Source organism: Lygodium microphyllum, chromosome 10 (genome assembly GCF_053477565.2).
Source record: "Lygodium microphyllum isolate KBCC chromosome 10, Lygodium_microphyllum_v1.1.10, whole genome shotgun sequence".
Lineage (NCBI taxonomy): Eukaryota > Viridiplantae > Streptophyta > Polypodiopsida > Schizaeales > Lygodiaceae > Lygodium > Lygodium microphyllum.
Window position 1 is genome coordinate 27,231,320 of NC_141144.1, and position 20,198 is coordinate 27,251,517.

Genomic DNA, 20,198 nt, shown 5'->3' on the forward strand with positions numbered 1-20,198 from the left:
GAAATTCCTTATCCTGTTTGTGAGTGACTGGTGCATATTTTACGTCCAAGGAAAATGTATTCGAGCACATAGGTCATCAGAAGTGACAGCATTATTGCATGAGTAAATCCATTTCAATCAGTTGGATGCTTTTTATTAGTATTAATAACCAATCCCATCATGTCTCAAACATACTCTACCTAAATGCAGATGAATGTGAGAACAGATTTTGACCACAGACTGGGTCACATTAGTACATCTACAGAAGGAAAATAGGGATGATGGCAAATGTAAGCTTATTGGAGCCAACTTAATTTCACTTTTTTTTGCATTTGATTCACATAAAAATCCTAACATAATCAGCCTCAACAAGAAGAAGTGTCAGATCGTCGTCCATATCGGCGATTCCGCCTCTGATAAAACAACAATGCTTCGGCATAAAGGTTCTCATCAAAATCAGGCCAGAGTTCATCCATGAAAAACAACTCTGTATATGCAAGCTGCCAAAGCAAAAAGTTGCTAAGCCTTTGCTCGCCACTTGTCCTAATCATCAAGTCAGGATCTCGAACCTCTCCTAACCAGTTGGTACCAAGTTCAGTTTCCAACACTGACTGAGTTATGTCTTCAGGCTTTATTATTCCATTCTGCACATTCTTAACAATCTTTTGGCATGCTTGAACAATATCATAACGACCACTGTAGCCAACTGCGACAGTAAGCTTCAAACCAGTGTTTTGTCTAGTGTTTTGCTCCACTTCAGAGATCAGAATCTGAAGAGATTCAGGAAACTGTTTCGTGTCCCCAATTACGTGAACCTGAATGTTCTCCCTGTGCAAGACAAAATTTCCTTAGCCCCCAGTTCCAACTATCTGGGACAATACCTGCCCTTTACATGCAACAATCAAGGATGGATTGTGCAACCAAACAAGGACTGAAAAGTATCGTGTGATTTGAATTGGAATTTGTGCCCAAATGAAACTTTACAGGGTCCTGAGGCCAAAATCAATATATTCTCCCTACATTCATTCGCATTTCTTGCATATGTTCATCATTCTAATTGTGTGAATCCCACAGCTGAGTACGTTGATTCATGCAAATATATGGGCATAACAGCATGGATGAGCAGAAAGCAAGAGAGCTCTAAACATAGCTGAAGCTACGTCATATAGATACTAGGCCTCTCAGGGCAGTCAGGATGGGACAGGGGAAAGAGGCCCAGGCAGAGAAGTATAGCTCCACCAGGGGATGCCATTTACAACATGAAAAACAGGCTATGGTATACACAGGTGTGAAGAAACAACCGTCTAAGCTCCCATCCATGATGTGAGTTCCCTGAAGCTGCTCCTAGCAACCTCAAAGTGAGAGAACTATGAAGACTAGAACTCAACAAGGGTGGCATTTATGATCATCACTTGGCAGGCAGATATGCCACCCTACGACTCCCAATGAGCTCCCAAAGCTTTAACCTCAAGGATGAAGATCAAGTCATGCATCTCAGCCTCGTGAAGTAGGTGCTCCCCCTGGCTGACTAACTGCCAATAAAAGGGCCCCAAGGTAATGCAGCCAGACTCAGCTCAACATGTTGAACATTCCCACACATCCTTCTCTATAACAACTAAGCAGTCTTACATTTAAAAGGCACTGCTTTTGTGCCCCAAAACACTGCTGTGGAGAACACAGACATACACCATGCATTTATGTGAGCCCACATGGTTGGTTGGTTAGTCAAAAGGGTATCTTTCTTCATTTTTCTTTCCAGACAAAAAAATGATTCTCAAAAAGCACATCTGAAAGGCTCAGTGCCAAATCCCGATGCCTAGTGGAGCTAGGGCCTACCATTTTTCAAGGTGAAATCCACAGGCTTCTAAGCTAGAGTATATTTAAGGATGACAATTTAGCTACTTTTTGAAATTTTATTATCTTTCTATGGACACGTTTTTATAGGAAATAGGGAAAGAGAGGTTAACAATGCAATATACCCAAGAGTAAATACGATGGGAGAGTTGTGATGTCCAAATGCATGCTTTAATCACTTTATCAGTTAAGACAGGTATCATTCCCACATCTGATCATGCAAGGTAGCCAAGTACACAATGAAGTGCTTGTTGCCTACTTGCATAAGCAACTAGAAGATTCCATGTTCAAAAATAATCATTCAACTACCCGACTTGAAGGAAAAATGAGATTTGAGCACATCTTGATTAAATCTTACACAAAACATGATATGTGATGCTAGATTTAATAAATAAGTACTTTGCATTTACTAAGGTGATATTGAAAGCTAGTCAAATATTGTGACTAGTATTTAAGTATTAGAGGACCATGACGTTGTTTCATTTAACTCAAGGAACATCTTACAAAGAAGTCTCATACCTTTGAGTGTGGCCAAGCCTCTACAATATTGTTCTCGTGTAAAAATCTTGTTATGGAATTGTGCTTACATCAACATTTTTTGATCCATCGGTGTAATGATATGACTCTGTTTTTCTGCCAATGTATAAGAAGCCAGCCCTCATTAACTTAACACCTTGCCAATGTACTATCCATGGGCTGTGCATAAACCTGCTCACCCGAGATACTGCAAATTGTATGTCAGGATGTGTGCATAGATGAATAAGACGATGGCTGTAGATTACAACAAAGGCATCTCACTCCATCATGCATGGACATTTCAGCCCTTGCTCCATCGGAGTGCTCATAGGTTTACAATCTTACATGTTGAACCTATGCAAAAGCTTGTTCACATATTGTGACTGCTACATGATGACATCATGTTGATTTCAGGTGAATTAGATCCCAAATAATAGTGTAAGCAACCCATATCTGACATAGCAAAAGCATCTTTCAAATTAGCCTTAAAATCTGCAATTTTATCTTCTCTAGGTCCAGTGAGCAGCATATCATCTACATAGACAATGATAACCAGCAAATCTTCCCCTTCATTCTTAATGTAGAGAGTGGGAGCAATTGAACTATTTTTGAATGCAATGCTTGTCAAATAAGCATTAATTTTTCAGTGTCATGCACAAGAAGCATGATTTAACCATAAAGATGTTGAGAAACCCTTCACCCGCAATCTGCATTTTATCGTTCTGTGTTTTGGGTTTAGGGTTTGCAGCCTCAAAAAGGGGCGCCACCCTAGACTGACTGTGCCTATTTATAAGCCACTCTCTCACTCATTCTTTATGGCTAATTCATTCAGTCCGTCACCTCTTCTCTCCAACCTCTCCACTACCCTCACACCCCTTCACAAGGACATTGCGGTTCGTGGTTCGTGGTTGTCTTCATCATCTTCCTTGTGCTATGGCACCCTTGTTCCCTTGCATCACATTCACTCCATGATTCAGAACTCCATCATTCCATTCATCAGAGTTTCTTCTCTCTTGTCTTCTCTTCTCCATGTCACTCTTTGTTCCTCCCCGCAAACCCTATTGTCTAGCTGGTACATCATCTTTTGACATGGTATCAAAGCTAGATCTGCTCAAACAACGGCAAAGATCGTCCACTCCAGTGAAGACAAAGACCGGTGGCGAGTTTTGGCATCCACTTTTCTTCTTCTTCCACTACATCAACATCCTAACTGGCGGCTGCTCCCTCCTCCAACTGTTGTTCTCCAGCATCTGTTCAGGGCTGCTGCTGCTGGCGGCTCAGCCAGATTGTTAGCGGCTCCTCCCTACTCTACTAGCGGCTGTTCTTTGCAACCTGCCTGCTGTTTTTCTCTCTCCTCAGCCTGTTGCAGCAGATTTTCTCTCTCCTCCCTGCTGTCACTGTTGTTTTTCTCTCTCCTCAGCGTGTCGCAGCAGATTTTCTCTCAGCCTGTCACAGCAGATTCTCTCTCCACTGCTTGCATTTGTTGTTTTCTCTCTCCTGCAGCCTGTGTTTTTAGTCTTTCTCTCTCCTCACTTGAGTTTTTCTACTAGTTGCAACCTCTTACTACTGGTCACATCCTCCCATTGGCAGCTCACTTCCAACCCTTCCGCTACCCTCCTAACCCTTGAGGAGGACATTGCAATTCATGGTTCGAGGCTGACGTCTTTCTTCTTCAGCAAGGCACGTTGGTACCCATGGCTTCTTTACCAACAGATGACAGACTAGTCTGTGTGCTCCTACTGTGGCATCACCGGACACACCACCAATGCTTGCCGACTTCGACCTTTGCTCCCCACCCCCCCGGAGTATGTCTCTTTCACCAGGCACTCCTTGTGCCACCTCTTCTTTTTAGGCCACAAAGATCGTTTTGCATCGGCTATCAGAGTACTATGCTCAAGGCAATGAGACGTATCTAATGCGCACTAAGCCCTTTCGAGCACATGGAGGATCAATTGGTGCTACAACCTCCTAGAGATCATTGCAATGCCAGCAACAGTCTTCTCCCACCTATTTTCAGGTATAGTGGCTACCACGGCCCGTGGTTCTACAATCCGCTCCATCGAGAGATGGTGATTGTTTGATACCGTCTCCTCGTCAGTCCACTCCTTTGAGAGACAATGGCTGCTCAACTCCTTCCTCTTATTTAGCTTCCCGGTCCGCTCCATTGAGAAGCAGCGACTGTTGCCCACTCATTGGTCAGTCTGAGCCCCACCCTTCACCCTCGTCTACTCAAGTTCAAAAGGCCACCTCTGGGAGAGTTCTTCATCACCCCAGATACCTTCTTCAGCACGATCGGCAGCACTTCCTTCATCCTTAGACATTTCGGAGTCCGTGATCCATGAGTTTTTGGATTCCCTATCTACCTCTCAAAGGGGGGTTCAAAGGGGAATGATCTTTATTTGCCCTCCGAGAGGGCATCTACATCTACTGCAACCTTAGAGGGAGCTCCTATTCCTCTAGTTTCAAAGGGGTGTAAAGAAAACTGCTAGGGTTTATACTGAGGATACACAAAGTGTACGACCACAACAAAAACACAAAGAAACAAACGCAGACACATAGAGCAAAACTTAAACTCTAAACGCAAAACTCAAAACTCAAACACAAACAGAAGAAGAGAGAGAGAGAACACAACTCTGAAGTGAATGAATATTGTAAATGAATGTGAGTGTACAGTATGCTCAAGGGCAGAGCAATGTTGGAGAGTGACGTCCACCGGAGACAGATCCCAAGTCTGTGACCACCAGTCGGAGTGTGAAGAGAGGGGAAATTGCAAAACGTTGACACCAAGGGCTGCCAGAGACAGAGGCGACAACTGCAAAGGGGCAAGATGACACCAGGCAGCTCTAGAAGGATGCAAACGAAGGCTATAGAATGTTGCCTGATGTTAGAGATGCCGGCAATGGCAGCTAGAGGCCAAATGCCGCCTGGGAGATGGCACTAGACAGTGGGCCACAACTGGAAGAAGGCACCAGGGCACTGCGAGGCTCGAAGGAGAGGTGGCAACAATCACGAAGGCTAGACAACCATGTGGAGGTAGACTAATGGCTGCAATCTGCACTGGAGAGTGTGAAACCTGCACAGACGGAATGAGGCTGAATGGGGGCAGCCTGTCTATTTATAGATGTGGAAGGGTGCCCCAAAAATTAGGGCTTTTGGGAGACCACTGAAACTCTCTCGGACCGCTCCCCTTTTTAGGATTTTTAATTAATTAGGTGTGTTTTGGGGTTGTTTAAGAGGCTAATCAACAAGTAATGCATGTTTTAGCTCAACACCCCCTCTCAGGCCCAAAATTGAGCCGAAAGGTTAGGCCAACCACTGTGATGTTTATTGACCCCAAGACATCCCACCCCAAAGCAGCCAGGGCATCAGACAAAGGGTGCATGTTGGCTGCCCAGTGGCCTACCAAGACTACAGAGGCGATGGTTATCGTACCAAGGGAATCCAAGTAGTCACCCCAGAGAGGATAGGGCATCGGACAAAGGGTGCACGTCGGCTACCCAGTGGTCCACCAAGCCCTACAAAGGTGGATGGAACCACACTGAACTTTTTTTTTTTTAGTGAGTGAGTTAAATTTTATGGGATGTGGCCGATTGAGTAATAGTGACCCAAAAGACGGGAGAAGGGAGGGTACACCCAACACATCACAAGACTGAACAAGCTAACCCATCCACTCAGGGTATCGATGATGAGGGAAAATATGTGATAAGGTATCCATGTGATTAAGGAGGATAGTGGTGTGGTAACAACAGCCACCGGTGGAAACAGCTTAGGATCCACTCAAGTGGTGCTCTACACAATGAGATGCAAAGGATGCTACATGCTAAAGAATGCACATACAGCAGATGCCACTTGGACAGTGTCCCTCATGGGGAAATTGTTCACTTGCCCAAGCGTCCTAGTACAAGGATGATGAAATCATGCAATGAAAAGGGTACAACAGGGGAAAGAAGCCGATATCGAAGACAAAGTGCTAAAGCCTGTAGAATACCGAGAAGGGTAGGAACCCCCTCTCAACCTAGATGTAGATGTCGAAGAAGGAAAAAGAGCCGAATGTCGGTCTTCATATGGTGTCGAGAACCATAAGGAATGAAAGAAGATGAAGTGGATGAAGCACCTCGCTAGAAAAGCAAGGTAGAAGTCACCGCCATGATAGCATCGAGAAAGATGCTACACGATCCGCCTCGGGAGGGAAAACCGCCATGCTGGAAGAAGAGCAAGCACTCCTAGGATGATGAAACCATGAAAGGAACAATGCGCATCTCCACATCTCTAGCCCAGGTAGGACCAAAGCAATTTGCAAGTTAGCCCTACACTGAAAGACAAAACCCTGCAAAAGAGATGAGAATCTACAAACACATAGGTTAGTAGTGAGATGCTCCCAAGCAAAACATAACAGAAAGAAAATCTAACTCAAAATAAATGCAATGAATGTATATGTGTGTGAGTAAATGCAACGGAAGACAAAAGAATGGAAAAGCTAAGAACAATGAATCCTATGGGTCTGACTCTTAAGAGTGCGAAAAATGAATGTCAGACTAACCTAGGGTATCCAAAAGAACCTAGAGATATGCTAGGCTAAGAAGATAGCCACCATCGCGTACGTTCAATAGCAAGGCTCTGCCAAGGAAACGCCTGACAAGGTGGAGAGGAAGGTGAGATGGATGCATGAAGTGCAACGGAATCAGAACCTGCAAACCAATCAGCCAATCCCTCAGGGATAGTGAAAGAGATGGGCTGCTGAGGTTGTACTCGAGCCACATGTCCAGCAGCAACAACAGGTGCTGAATGATGCCAGGAGGCATATTCCACGGTGGATTCCGTGAGGTTTTACGGTGGATTCCGTAAACTTAGATGACCGGGGCTCATACACAAAGAGGATTCTTTGTGCGAGAAGTTGATGGGGACGCCTGTCCTTTTCGGGCGTTTCATTAATTTAGTGTGTACATGGGTGATTCCATAGCGGGTGATTCCGCAAAATGCATATTAAATTAATAAACGTTTATGAGTTTAGAGTGCGCACTCCTAATAAATTAAGGTTAGGATTTATTTCTAACCAGTTGATTTATTTATGTAGCTGAAGACTGCTAGGTATTCACTTTTGTCGGTTTAATTGTATTATTTTGCTAACGATTGTGACTGCTTCAGTTGATGTGTAGAGATAGCAGCAGTGGCGGAGGAAAGCATTGGAGTCTAGCGAGTATTCGACATTTGGACTATATTTTGATAGGCGCCACGCCTATATTTTGTTATGTCTATTGAGACATCGATTATTGATTATTATTTTGTATGCGCTTATGCGCCCGGATATGTTATTTCTATTTGGACATTGAGATTGGGCGTGCCAGACTCTATGGGCACCGTCCATTAGCTTTATTTTTCCTATTTTTGTAGAAAGCAAACTCAAAAGCTAAAAGCTTGTCATATTTTTGTAAATTGGGCTATTATTGAGCATGAAGATTGAAAATATACATTAAATACATGCTTTGTGAAGCGCTCACACAAGGCATGGGGGAGATTGAACCCAATTTGTCTCTTGTCTCTTGTCGTTCAAGCTTTTACATTGTTTTTTGTGCAAAAAGGTAGAGTTCATTGTTCTTGGGGACCTTCAGGGATTCACTACGTGAGCTATCTGAGACCGATCTGCGCACCAGTGGTATCAGAGCGGAGCAGAGATCAAGAGCTTCCAATCGCTACCAATCTCGGGCGAAGGCGGAGCTCCAGGAACAAACGGGCTCTACAGTCAATCTCGTCGCGAACCGTCGATACAGGCAGACTTCTGGCGATCAAGAACCCCTGTTTCCACTGTCAGATCGCGAAGGACCAGGCTCTGCAGGCGGAGGACCACGCATACATCTCCTTCATCAAGTCGTTGAAAACAGTGAGCAAACTTCTTAATCTCCTTAATCAAAAGCTTAATTATAAAGCTTTATAAGCTTAAGTGAAGCTTAAGACCTCTCAATTTCATCACGACGTATCAGAAGACCTCCCCGAAATTTCGCGGCCAAAAAAACGCCCCCCCCCCCCCCCCTCACGAAATCGACGCCGCCTGCTAGTCCTTCATTAAGCTTAATAAGCTTAAGCTTAATCACTTAAGCTTAAGCCACTGCAAGTCACACAGGGCAGACAAGTTGGCAAACTCCAGGTCTCGCATTTCTGAAGTTAAGTTCTGCAAGTCGACGGTAATCAAGTTCTGCAAGTTCTGCAAGTCGGCCTAAGTTCAGCAAGTCAACAACTCTGCAAGTCTGCTAAGTCTGCAACTTTGCAAGTCAGACTAAATCAGAACTGACTAGTGCTTAAAACTCATAGAAGACTTGTTCGTATGCAAAAACTCTGAACTGGAAAGTTGTTCGCAGCAAGCTGTTCTACCTATCTACAAGTTCGTTGAAGTACTTTCAGCAAACGGATACAGAAATATTGCAGAATTTCTGAAAATTGAAGAAGAAATACCCAAAAATACATAGCCTTGTAACCCCAAATTTGAGCTACGCTCATCCCGCTAACCTGATTTTGAGTGAGAAAGGTTTGTTGAGTTTTACAGGATGACTACCCCACATATGGATGATCCTATGGCTGAAGACGACTTACCTGAGCCTACCATGGAACAAAAGCTGGATCTAATCATGCTACAATTGGAAGAACAGCGAAGGGCTAGGTAAGCATTGCAAGCGCAATTGACAAAACTTCAAAGAGCGTCCACCGATAAAGAAGAACCTCAAGCTGAAGATTTGATTCGACGTACCATCGACGCCACTCTTGAAGCACAAACCATTCGCAAGGAATCCAAGATAAGTAAACGAAGTTTCAAGTTTCGCACTTTCAATGGCATAAGAGAAGGAAAGACTGTTTTATCATTCATTAGCAAGTTTGATGACTATTTCCATGAGGAAACTTATCCCGAAAAAGATAAAATCAAGTGTGTTACTAATCATCTGATAGACAGAGCATCACTTTGGTGGACTGTAGTCCGCAAGAGCATAGAATGTCCTGCTACTTGGGAAGATTTCAAGAAGAAGTTCATGCAAAATTTCCTTCCATCGCAATTTCATGAGAAGGCTATCAAGCAATGGGATTTACTTCAACAGCGAGATCGTGAGTCTATCCCACAATATACAGAGCGTTTTTGGAATGCACTCCTACAGCTACGCATGCTTGAAGACGTACCAGAGACGACACATAAGCGGAAGTATATGTCTGGACTTCTTGGACATTACTACGCTGAAGTGAACATGTTCAAGCCTGCTACCCTTGAAGACGCCATCTCCTTAGCTCACGACACTGAAGATAAATTACGCGGAAGAGACAGACGACCACAATAATTCCAAGCCAACGGTAATTATGGATCTAAACAATTCAATTCCAATTTTAGAAGGTTTAATCCAGGTCGTTTCTCATCACCATCTTTCCGCAAGAATTGGCCTAAACCACCTGCATTACCATCCACTGTCAATCCAAATTCTAAGCCTATTCCACAAGCAAATTCAAATGTACCCAGACTTCCAGCCATTGCAAATAATGTAACCAAAGCCAAGCCAATAGTATGCTACAAGTGTCACCAGCCAAGGCATCTCGCAGCAAATTGTCATTCAAAGAAGCCACCAGCACATATCAACTACCTTGGAGCTATGGACGAAGACGAGCATGAGGATATGCCGGATTTCACTGAAGATGAGGATGATCCTATTACTACTTCCGACACTTTACCAGGTATGCCTACTCCACATTCATTGTTGACTATGAAATGTATGGTGCATGGAAAAAAAAGAACTATCTTGCATGATGACGGTAGTACCCATGACTTTATTTCAGCAAAATTGGTAAAGGAATTAAAATTGCATACTGTACCTACGCATTATCGCATAAAAGCTGCATTTTTAGGCACTAGGTACAATGGCACACAAGAAGTACAAGATTTAGAAATTCAAATTGGTCCATACATTGAAAGAAGAAATTTCTTAGTTGTCCCATTACAGTCAAGCGACATTATTTTAGGAATGCCATGGAGACACCAGCATAATCCAAATATAGATTATTCCACACACACAATGAATATTAATTTTCAAGGAAAATCTATTACATTATATGGTATGCATGCATCTCATATTTTTCCACTGCTTTCGCATACTCAAGCAAAACGTACACTACGCAAGAATACTAAATCATATCTCATTTGGGTGAATGAACAGCACGCAAAGGAAAATCATATGCACCCTAGGCATAAGGAATTTCTTGCATATTTTAAGGACTGTTTTGCAGAAGACCTACCACCAGGTTTACCACCTTCACGTCCAGAAGACCATAAGATTGATCTAATTCCTGGCACACAACCACCTTGCAAAGCACCATATAGGCACAATCAAATAGAGCAAAAAGAAATCCAGAGTCAAGTTGAAGAATTACTAAATAGAGGCTTAATTCGACCTAGCAGTTCCCCATTCGGTACACCTGTACTCTTAGTCAAGAAAAAGAATAATACCTATCGTATGTGTATTGACTATCGAGCATTAAATAAGATCACTGTAAAGAATAGGTGTCCTATACCTAGAGTTGATGACCTTATGGACAAACTGCAAGGATCTTCTATATTTAGTAAAATTGACCTTAAGTCTGGATATCATCAGGTGAGGCTAGATAGATCCGACATATTTAAGACTGCATTCAGGACACAGTTTGGCCATTACGAATTCTTAGTCATGCCATTCGGATTAACTAATGCACCTGCTACTTTCAGTAGAATGATGAACCGTATCTTTCTGAAATATCAGTATTGTGTGATTGTTTTCTTTGATGATATTTTAGTGTTCAGTCAAAGTGAAAAAGAGCATTATAAGCATTTATCATTAGTTTTTCAATTACTGAAAGAAAATCAATTATTTGCAAATCCTGACAAGAGTGAATTCTTTAAGACAGAAATAGAATATTTAGGTCATATTGTATCAAAAGAAGGAATTAAAGTTGATCCTAAGAAAATTGATGCAATATTGCATTGGCCTGTTCCTAAAAATGTACATGAATTACGCTCATTCCTTGGTCTTGCTAGTTTCTATAGGAAGTTTGTACGTAATTTCTCATTACTTACTTTACCATTAACAAAACTTCTTAAGAAAGGAATTGTTTATCAATGGACTGAAAATCAGTGAAATCCTTTGACTTACTTAAACGTGCATTAACTAATGCCCCTGTTCTACAATTGACTGACTTTAACAGACCATTCTTTCTAGTTGTGACCGATGCTAGCGGATCAGGAATAGGAGCCGTATTAATGCAAGACAACCATCCAATAGCATATTCTAGTTCTAAACTCAAACCCTTTGAGCTCAAATATTCCACTTATGACAAGGAACTCTTAGCAGTTGTACAAGCATTAAAACAATGGAAGCATTATTTAATGGGTTCAGAATTCATGATAAAGACTGACCAGCAAAGCATTAGACATCTACTTAGCCAACCCCAAATCTCTGACCGTCATATCAAATGGGCTTCCTTCATTCAAAGTTTTCATCCTATCATTCAATACCAACCTGAAAAAGAAAATGTAGTTGCTGATGCATTGAGTAGAAGACCTGCAATTCATAACATTTCCATCATATCTTTTGATTCTTTGATTGCTATGAAAGACACATATCACCAGGATATTACTTTTCATTCTGATTGGCAAAAATTAGTTCAAAATAATTTCATTCCTGTTGATTCATTGTCATATAATGATGGATTTATGTTCTTTGAAAAGAGACTGTGTTACTATTCCATTCCGATCTTTTATTTTGAATGAAATTCATTGTCCCCCATATTAAGGTCATAGAGGTATCATTTCTACATTACGTATGTTAACTGAAGATTTTTATTGGTCGCATATGGATGCAGATGTATCTAATTTCGTTTCTGAATGTTTGATTTGTCAAAGAATAAAGAGACATGGTAAATAGTATGGATTACTAATGCCTTTGTCTATTCCATCTAAACCTTGGGAACATATATCTATGGATTTCATTACTGGTTTACCAAATACTAAATCTAACCATGACATGATTTGGACAATTGTAGATAGATTTAGTAAGCAAGCATATTTCATTGCATGTAAGAAAACTTTAACAGCATCACAAGCAGCACAGTTATTTTTGAAAACTGTTTTTACTAACCATGGATTGCCGAAAGTGATTATTTCAGATCGTGATTCTAGATTTTGTAATAATTTTTGGATAACATTGTTTGCAAATCTAGGCACAAAGATTGATTTCTCATCTGCATTTCATCCAGAAACAAATGGACAAACAGAAGCCACAAATAGCACAATTCTAGATCTTTTACGTGCATACACTATCTCTAAACCTCAGACATGGAATACTCATTTACATTTATTACAGTTTGCATATAACAATACACCGCACACATCTACAAAGAAAGCACCTTTTGAAGTCATTTATGGATATAGATTATCTACACCTGTTGCATCTTTGTCTAATAGAATTCAGAGTGCTGATGATATCGCTACTATGCACAACAGTATTTTTAATGAGGTTAAGGATATGATTGCTAAAGCCCAACAATCATATACCAAACAAGCCAACAAGAAAAGACAAGCCATGAATTTCAAAGTTGATGATTATGTTTGGCTTAGAATAGAAAAGCGTAGACTACAAAGTGTAGATAGACATCCAGTTGTCAAATTAGCTCCTAGATTCTATGGACCATTTAGAATCATTCATAAGATTAATGACAATGCTTTCAAGTTAGAATTGCCATCTCATTGGAAAATTCATAATACATTTCACATTAGTTTATTGAGACCATTTAGAGGCCAATTACCTATCCACCCTGTTTATGAAAACCCACCTTTACTAGAAGAAGAGACTGAAATACTTGAACCAGAAGCCATCATAGACACTGACTACATGACCACTAGAACTGGCCGAAGGTATTCTAGATATCTAGTAAAATTTAAGAACCATCCTGTAGAGGAAGCACAATGGATGCACGCTAGAGACTTAAATGCTTTCCCCACTCTGTTAGCTCCACATTGAGCTAATAGCAATTGAGGTCAATTGCTATCCCACCCCGGGGCTATGATGCCAGGAGGCATATTCCACGGTGGATTCCGTGAGGTTTTACGATGGATTCCGTAAACTTAGATGACCGGGGCTCATACACAAAGAGGATTCTTTGTGCGAGAAGTTGATGGGGACGCCTGTCCTTTTCGGGCGTTTCATTAATTTAGTGTGTACATGGATGATTCCATAGCGGGTAATTCCGCAAAATGCATATTAAATTAATAAACGTTTATGAGTTTAGAGTGCGCACTCGTAATAAATTAAGGTTAGGATTTATTTCTAACCAATTGATTTATTTATGTAGCTGAAGACTGCTAGGTATTCACTTTTGTCGGTTTAATTGTATTATTTTACTAACGATTGTGAATGCTTCAGTTGATGTGTAGAGATAGCAGCAGTGGCGGAGGAAAGCATTGGAGTCTAGCGAGTATTCGACATTTGGACTACATTTTGATAGGCGCCACGCCTATATTTTGTTATGTCTATTGAGACATCGATTATTGATTATTATTTTGTATGCGCTTATGCGCCCGGATATGTTATTTCTATTTGGACATTGAGATTGGGCGTGCCAGACTCTATGGGCACCGTCCATTAGCTTTATTTTTCCTATTTTTGTAGAAAGCAAACTCAAAAGCTAAAAGCTTGTCATATTTTTGTAAATTGGGCTATTATTGAGCATGAAGATTGAAAATATACATTAAATACATGCTTTGTGAAGCGCTCACACAAGGCATGGGGGAGATTGAACCCAATTTGTCTCTTGTCTCTTGTCGTTCAAGCTTTTACATTGTTTTTTGTGCAAAAAGATAGAGTTCATTGTTCTTGGGAACCTTCAGGGATTCACTACGTGAGCTATCTGAGACCCATCTGCGCACCACTGAAGGAGCAGATGAAGCAAGAGTGGAAGGCGTAGCCTCATTGGACTGTGCAGTCGCAGCGGCCTGCTGAGGCTTTTTAGGTGAAAGACCTTGGGCCTTGGAGCGACACTCCTTATCCACATGGCTTGTTCTCTGGCAGTGTGTGCAAAACTAGTTTTTCTTAGGGAGTTGCTGCCAGATAGGTCTAGATTCTTTGGTTCCATCTGAGGAAAAGGAGTCACCCTTTGATTGGCTTGCCTTCGCATCTTGCGAGTTCTTGCCACTAGTGGTTTTCCCTCCCGAAGAAGAGGCAACCAACCCCCTCTGCTTTGAATAAAGTTGTGATGAGGATTTCTTGTGGACTTGATCATGCAGCCTCACGTAACGTAAGAACTAGCACTCAAACTCGTAGAAGGTTAGCAATCAAGGTTAGGAGATGATGTGTTGAATGAAATTGAAGTACTTTTCTGGCAACTTATTCCAGAAGAATGTGACATGATCGTCATCTGACTTTGGAGAGCCAGTAGTGAATGAAATTGAAGTACTTTTCAGGCAACTTATTCCAGAAAAATGTAACCTGATCGTCATCTAACTTTGGAGAGCCAGTAGTGGCGAACTCGGCAAGTAACTACCTATATTCAGCCAGCTTGACTTTCAGATCATCCCCTTCCTTAATAGAGAACTCTTGAATCTCAAAGTCGAGATTGATGCACCGAGTACGATCAAGAGCCGCATATAGCGGTCGAGAAGGTGACTTCAATGCTCTGACGCAAGCGGAAAGTGCTGCAACTGAGAGTGAAACTCAGGAAGCAAGCCTTGCATCAGCTCAACATTGGTTGTGGCATTGTGGACTCTCCATTGAGGGATGTGGTCAAGGTGAGCTAGTCGAGGGTCAGGCGTCGAGACCAATGATGAGAAGGGGCCCCAAAGTGCCCACCACGCATGCGGGTGGTGTGCAAGATGGATCCTTAGGTAGGGATGGGCTGACTAGGCATGGGCATAGTAGCCACATGAGAAACCATGGGAACACAAGGAGTAGAAGATGGGAATCCTTGTGTAGGTGTAACCCAAGAAGAGTGCGAAGATGCATCATAAGCAGAGGATAGAAACCCCTACGTTTGAGTGGTCATGTGAGATATGAAGCTGGGGATAGTGAGGGGGATGCCCATTACAGTCGACCCAGGAGTTATGGATGTGCTCATTTGCTGAAAGGTGAGAGGCATTGTGTTAAAGGGTGGCGTTCCCCCTAACGAAGTACCATGGTACAAAGAGATAGAGAATGGGATGGAGAAGAAAAAGGTACTAGGAGTGGAGATGGAAGATCCAACCCCTAGGGTGTGTGATGCATATGTGGAGTGTAATCCAAGGTTTTGGAAAGATGATGAGAGGTGATCAACGTGTGATATAGAAGAGGGTGAGATGGGAGGGAAGTGAGAAGTGTGTGTGATATGCTCAAAGAAAACAGAAGCTGTAGATGTACCTGAATTTCATCTGCTTCGTGAGTCCCCCTCTATTGAAGTTCACATACGCAAAGCCATCTGAATCCTATATCTCAAAAGAAGAAACATGCGAGGATTTTGATTTATGCAACACAAAAGAACTGTACAAACCTGACATTGAACCTAGTTGAGATGATGAAGATGGATTGCCAGACGTTTCGAATGCCATATGTCCTCCATGATCAAAGAGGTGGCCAGCCTCATCAACTGGTCCGAATGTGGTAGCAAAACTGGTAGGAGAGGTGTACACTGTTAGCAGATATGTTAGCTCATGTGTGAGTCTGAGCTGCAGAGGCTTGGGCACATTATTTAGGTTATTTAGGCATTTTTTATTGTGTCATTTTATGGTCATATTGGCCATTTATTGTTGGTCGACTTGACATATTTTGTCGCATTATTTGTGCCTATTTATTTTGGATGACTCCTCCTCAGTTGGTCAATTCACCACTTGGAGGTCCTATGGAGAGAGGAGCTAGTGCCGGTGCCCACGCAGCTAGTCACTCAATGTTGTATGCAACAATCTCGTGTCTGATATATGGATTCCATTTCCCATGCATACATCTGAATTCTCATCTGTATTGTGTTCTTTCCCTTTCTCTTTTGTCTTGTGTTTCAGTAGTTTCTTACAGCTTATGTTTACGCTTCCATTGCTGCACCACTTCTGACATGGTATCAAATTTCAGGATTTGTGCTCCTGATGTGTTTTTTGCTGATTTCGGGACTGTTTTCACCCTTGGTGATCAGGTGACTGCTACTCCATACAAGCGAACTGTTTTACCTGCGTTTTTTGCAAATTTGCCATCACCTGCTGTCTACAACCCCTCAGCTGCCTGCGTTTTCAGTTTTCAGGCTGCTGCGACAGTTTTCCAGCCTGCTTGTGGCAGTATTCAGCCTGCTTTTTGGTATTCTTGACTCTTTCCTAGCTAGGCAACTGTAGCTTCAAGCCATTTTTGCCGTTTTTAGCAGTTTTTGATTGATTTTTTTATTTTTTGCAGCAGCTTTTGTCTTCTTTTGGTCAGATTTTGGGTTATATGGTATGTGAACTCTTGTTTTTTGCAGTCTGTGCTCGTGTTTTGGCTGTGTTCCCTCTCCAAATACCTTCTTTTCACTACTACTCTTTTAAATCCTCTACAGATGGCTCCTCCGTGCTCATCCACTAATGATACATTATATGGAGATTCATATGAGGCTTTTACAACTTCAGAGAGGGGTTCAAAGACAAAGAAGTCGAAGGCCCAGTGTTACCATTGTTGCAAGAAGGGCCATTTACGGAAGGACTGCAAAGAGTTAGCGGCTTCTAGGAAGAAAAAGGTGCAAAAAACAAAGCAGGATGTGGACTCATCTGACGAGTAATCATTTGCCTCAGATTTCGACTTAGATCCTCTGGCCAAGGAGAAGTCCAAGGCGTGGAAGGGATCCTCTTCTTCGGATCGTGGAAAGGGCTTGGTGACCCCTTCCTCAGCTACTTTCTAGTGGTGGTGATGAGGTCATCCCTCATGACCCTATAGTGCCAGAGAGAGAGTGTGAGAGGGTGGTGAGATGGTGCAGCCATGCCTCATCTATATCTCTATACAGATGCAGAGGATACAGAGAGAGACATCCTTGATGCATTGACCAAAGTTTGGCACGTATAAATCCTGGAGCTAGGATTGACATCCAGGTTCATGATGGGCTAGTTCTTTGACACAAAGCGGGTGACTTTCGTCTAGAGCTCACATGAGGGGACACTTTGGCGGTTTGGCCAAAGAAGGGGAATCCATAGTCATTTATGTGTTGTGGCATTGGTGACAAGTTGGTCACGTGTGCTACATCAGCGGCATTGTTGAGAGAGCTACTATGATTTTCTCTATCTTCAAGAGCTGGTAGGATCGACATCAACATCAGGTTTTCTCCAAGGCACCTTGGTGGTGGCTTGATCACCCATTGCTTGGGTATCCATGGTTCTACTTGGTGGTTCTATGTTGTATGATTTATGATTCATTCTTACTGTACTGTTGTATTGTATCAGATCACCCATGATCTGAGAGAGGGTGATAGCAGATATGTCAACTCATGTGTAAGTCTGAGTTGTAGAGGCTTAGGCACATTATTTAGGTTATTTGGGCATTTATTATTGTGTCATCTGGGCTCCTTCTCAATTGGTCAGTTCACCACCTGGAGGTCCTGTGGAGAGAGGAGCCGGTGCCGGTACCCACGCAGCCAGTGACTCACTATTGTATGCAACACTCTCGTGTCTGATATATGGATTCCATTTCCCAAGCATACATCTGAGTTCTCATCTGTATTGTGTTCTTTCCCTTTCTCTTTTGTCTTGTGTTTCAGTAGTTTATTATAGCTTATGTTTACACTTCCCTTGCTGCACCACTTCTGACATAAACATCACCGTACTTGTTGTGATAGTACTCCTCAAAGTCCTCCTCTGTCATGTTAGTGAATTCCGATGAAGGTGAAAGTGGAGTATCGTCCTCCTCACCGAGTCCATAATGTTGTCTCAAGGCCTCCAATGATGGAGAAGCCTGATAAGACATCATAGGAATTGGAGAAGGTGTCTGGGACATTGTGATTTAGTTACAAGTCGTATTATGTGCCTCGCACAAAGACTAGCTCTCCACAATATCCGCAAGATACTCTTTACAAAAGCACTGGCTCTGATACCATGTGAAGAAAATTGCTAGGGTTTGCACTAAGGACACACAGAGTGTACGACCATGACAGAAACACAAAGAGACAGACGCAGACACATAGGGCAAAACTCAAACCCTAAACGCAAAACTCAACTCAAACACAAACAAAAGAAGGGAGAGAGAGAACACAACTCTGAAGTGAATGAATGCTATAAATGAATGTGAGAGTGTGCAGTGTGCTCAAGGGCAGAACAATGTCGAAGAGTGACGTCCACCGGAGACAAATCCCAAGTTTGTGACCACCAATCAGAGTGTGAAGAGAGAGGAAACTGCAAAACGCTGACATTAGGGGCTGCTAGAGACAGAGGCGACAGTTGCAAAGGGGCGAGATGACACCAAACGGCTCTAGAAGGGTGCAAACATAGGCTGTAGGATGTCGCCTGATGCTGGAGATGTTGGCGATGGAAGCTATAGGCTAAACGCAACCTGGGAGATGGCATCAAACAGTGGGCGACAACTGGAAGAAGGCGCCAGGGCACTACGAGGCTCGAAGGAGAGGTGGCAGCAATCGCAAAGGTTGGACAGCCACGTGGAGGTAGACTAATGGTTGCAATTTGCACTAGAGAGTGTGAAACCTGCACAGACGGAATGAGGCTGAATGGGGGCAGCTTGTCTATTTATAGATGTGGAAGGGTACCCCAAAAATTAGGGTTTTTGGGAGACCACTAAAACTCTCTCGGACCTCTCCCCTTTTTAGGGTTTTTCATTGATTAGGTGTGTTTTGGGGTTGTTTAAGAGGCTAATCAACAAGTAATGCATGTTTTAGCTCAACAAGGGAGTCTCCACCCACCGCTTAGTCTTTCACACACCTTGGCGGAGGCCTTTTACCTTCTTCTTCTACCCTTGGATGGGGTGGCTTTCTTCCAATAGTCGTCTCACCTATTGATACCCACGATCTCGAGGATCTACCTAGATCGGGGCCTTGGAGGTTCAACCACAACTTGGTGACAAGGCCTCCGTATTCCTTCTTGCATGGATGCATGGAGCCAATGGCTTCTCTCCCAAGCTTGAGTTTCGGGTTCTCCAGTTCACTCTGTCTACTATTCTTTACTGCAGGTTACCTTTCAGGTGGAAATCTTGGATCTTAGGGATCCTCTAAATCTTCTTCCTCCTCTTCTTCTTGCCTTGGTCACTTGGTCAACATGGAGCCAGCTCTCGAGATCAAGTACGGGCATATCCTTATGGTTCACGGCAACACACAAGTCCAACATTCCTCTACATCGCATGTTCTCATCATCTTTGTACTAGGACGCTTGGGCAAGTGAGCAATTTCCCCTGAGAAACACTGTCCAAGTGGCACCTGTTGCATGAGCATTCTTCAACATGTAGCATTCCATCTCCACCTCACTCTTCTCTTGTTCTCCTTTTTGGGCCTGAGAAGAGGTATTGATAAACCCTTCACCCTTCACCCGCAGTTTGCGTTTTTTGCATTTCTGCGTTTTGTGTTTAGGGTTTGCAGCCCCAAAAAGGGGCGCCACCCTAGACTGACTGTGTCTATTTATAGACCACTCTCTCACTCATTCTTTACGGCTGATTCATTCAATCCATCACCTCTTCTCTCCAACCTCTCCACTACCCTCACACCCCTTCAAGAGGACATTGTGGTTCATGGTTCGTGGTTGTCTTCATCATCTTTCTGGTGCTACGGCACCCTTGTTCCCTTGCATCACATTTACTCCATGATTCAGAACTTCATCATTCCATTCATCAGATTTTCTTTTCTCTTCTCTTCGCTTCTCTTCTCCATGTTTGCCAAGTTCA

General features: G+C 42.7%; 1 protein-coding gene across 1 annotated transcript in view; it reads right to left on the reverse strand.

Moving 5' to 3' along the window:
* Positions 1-289: 289 nt before the first annotated feature.
* The window catches only part of LOC148029819 (uncharacterized), a 72,454-nt gene continuing 52,545 nt past the window's right edge, over positions 290-20,198 (reverse strand). Inside the window, exon 4 of the mRNA XM_087686124.1 lies at positions 290-807. Within this exon, the coding sequence (XP_087542250.1) occupies positions 345-807 (463 nt within the window). The 3' untranslated portion in view covers positions 290-344. The remainder of the gene's footprint in view (positions 808-20,198) is intronic.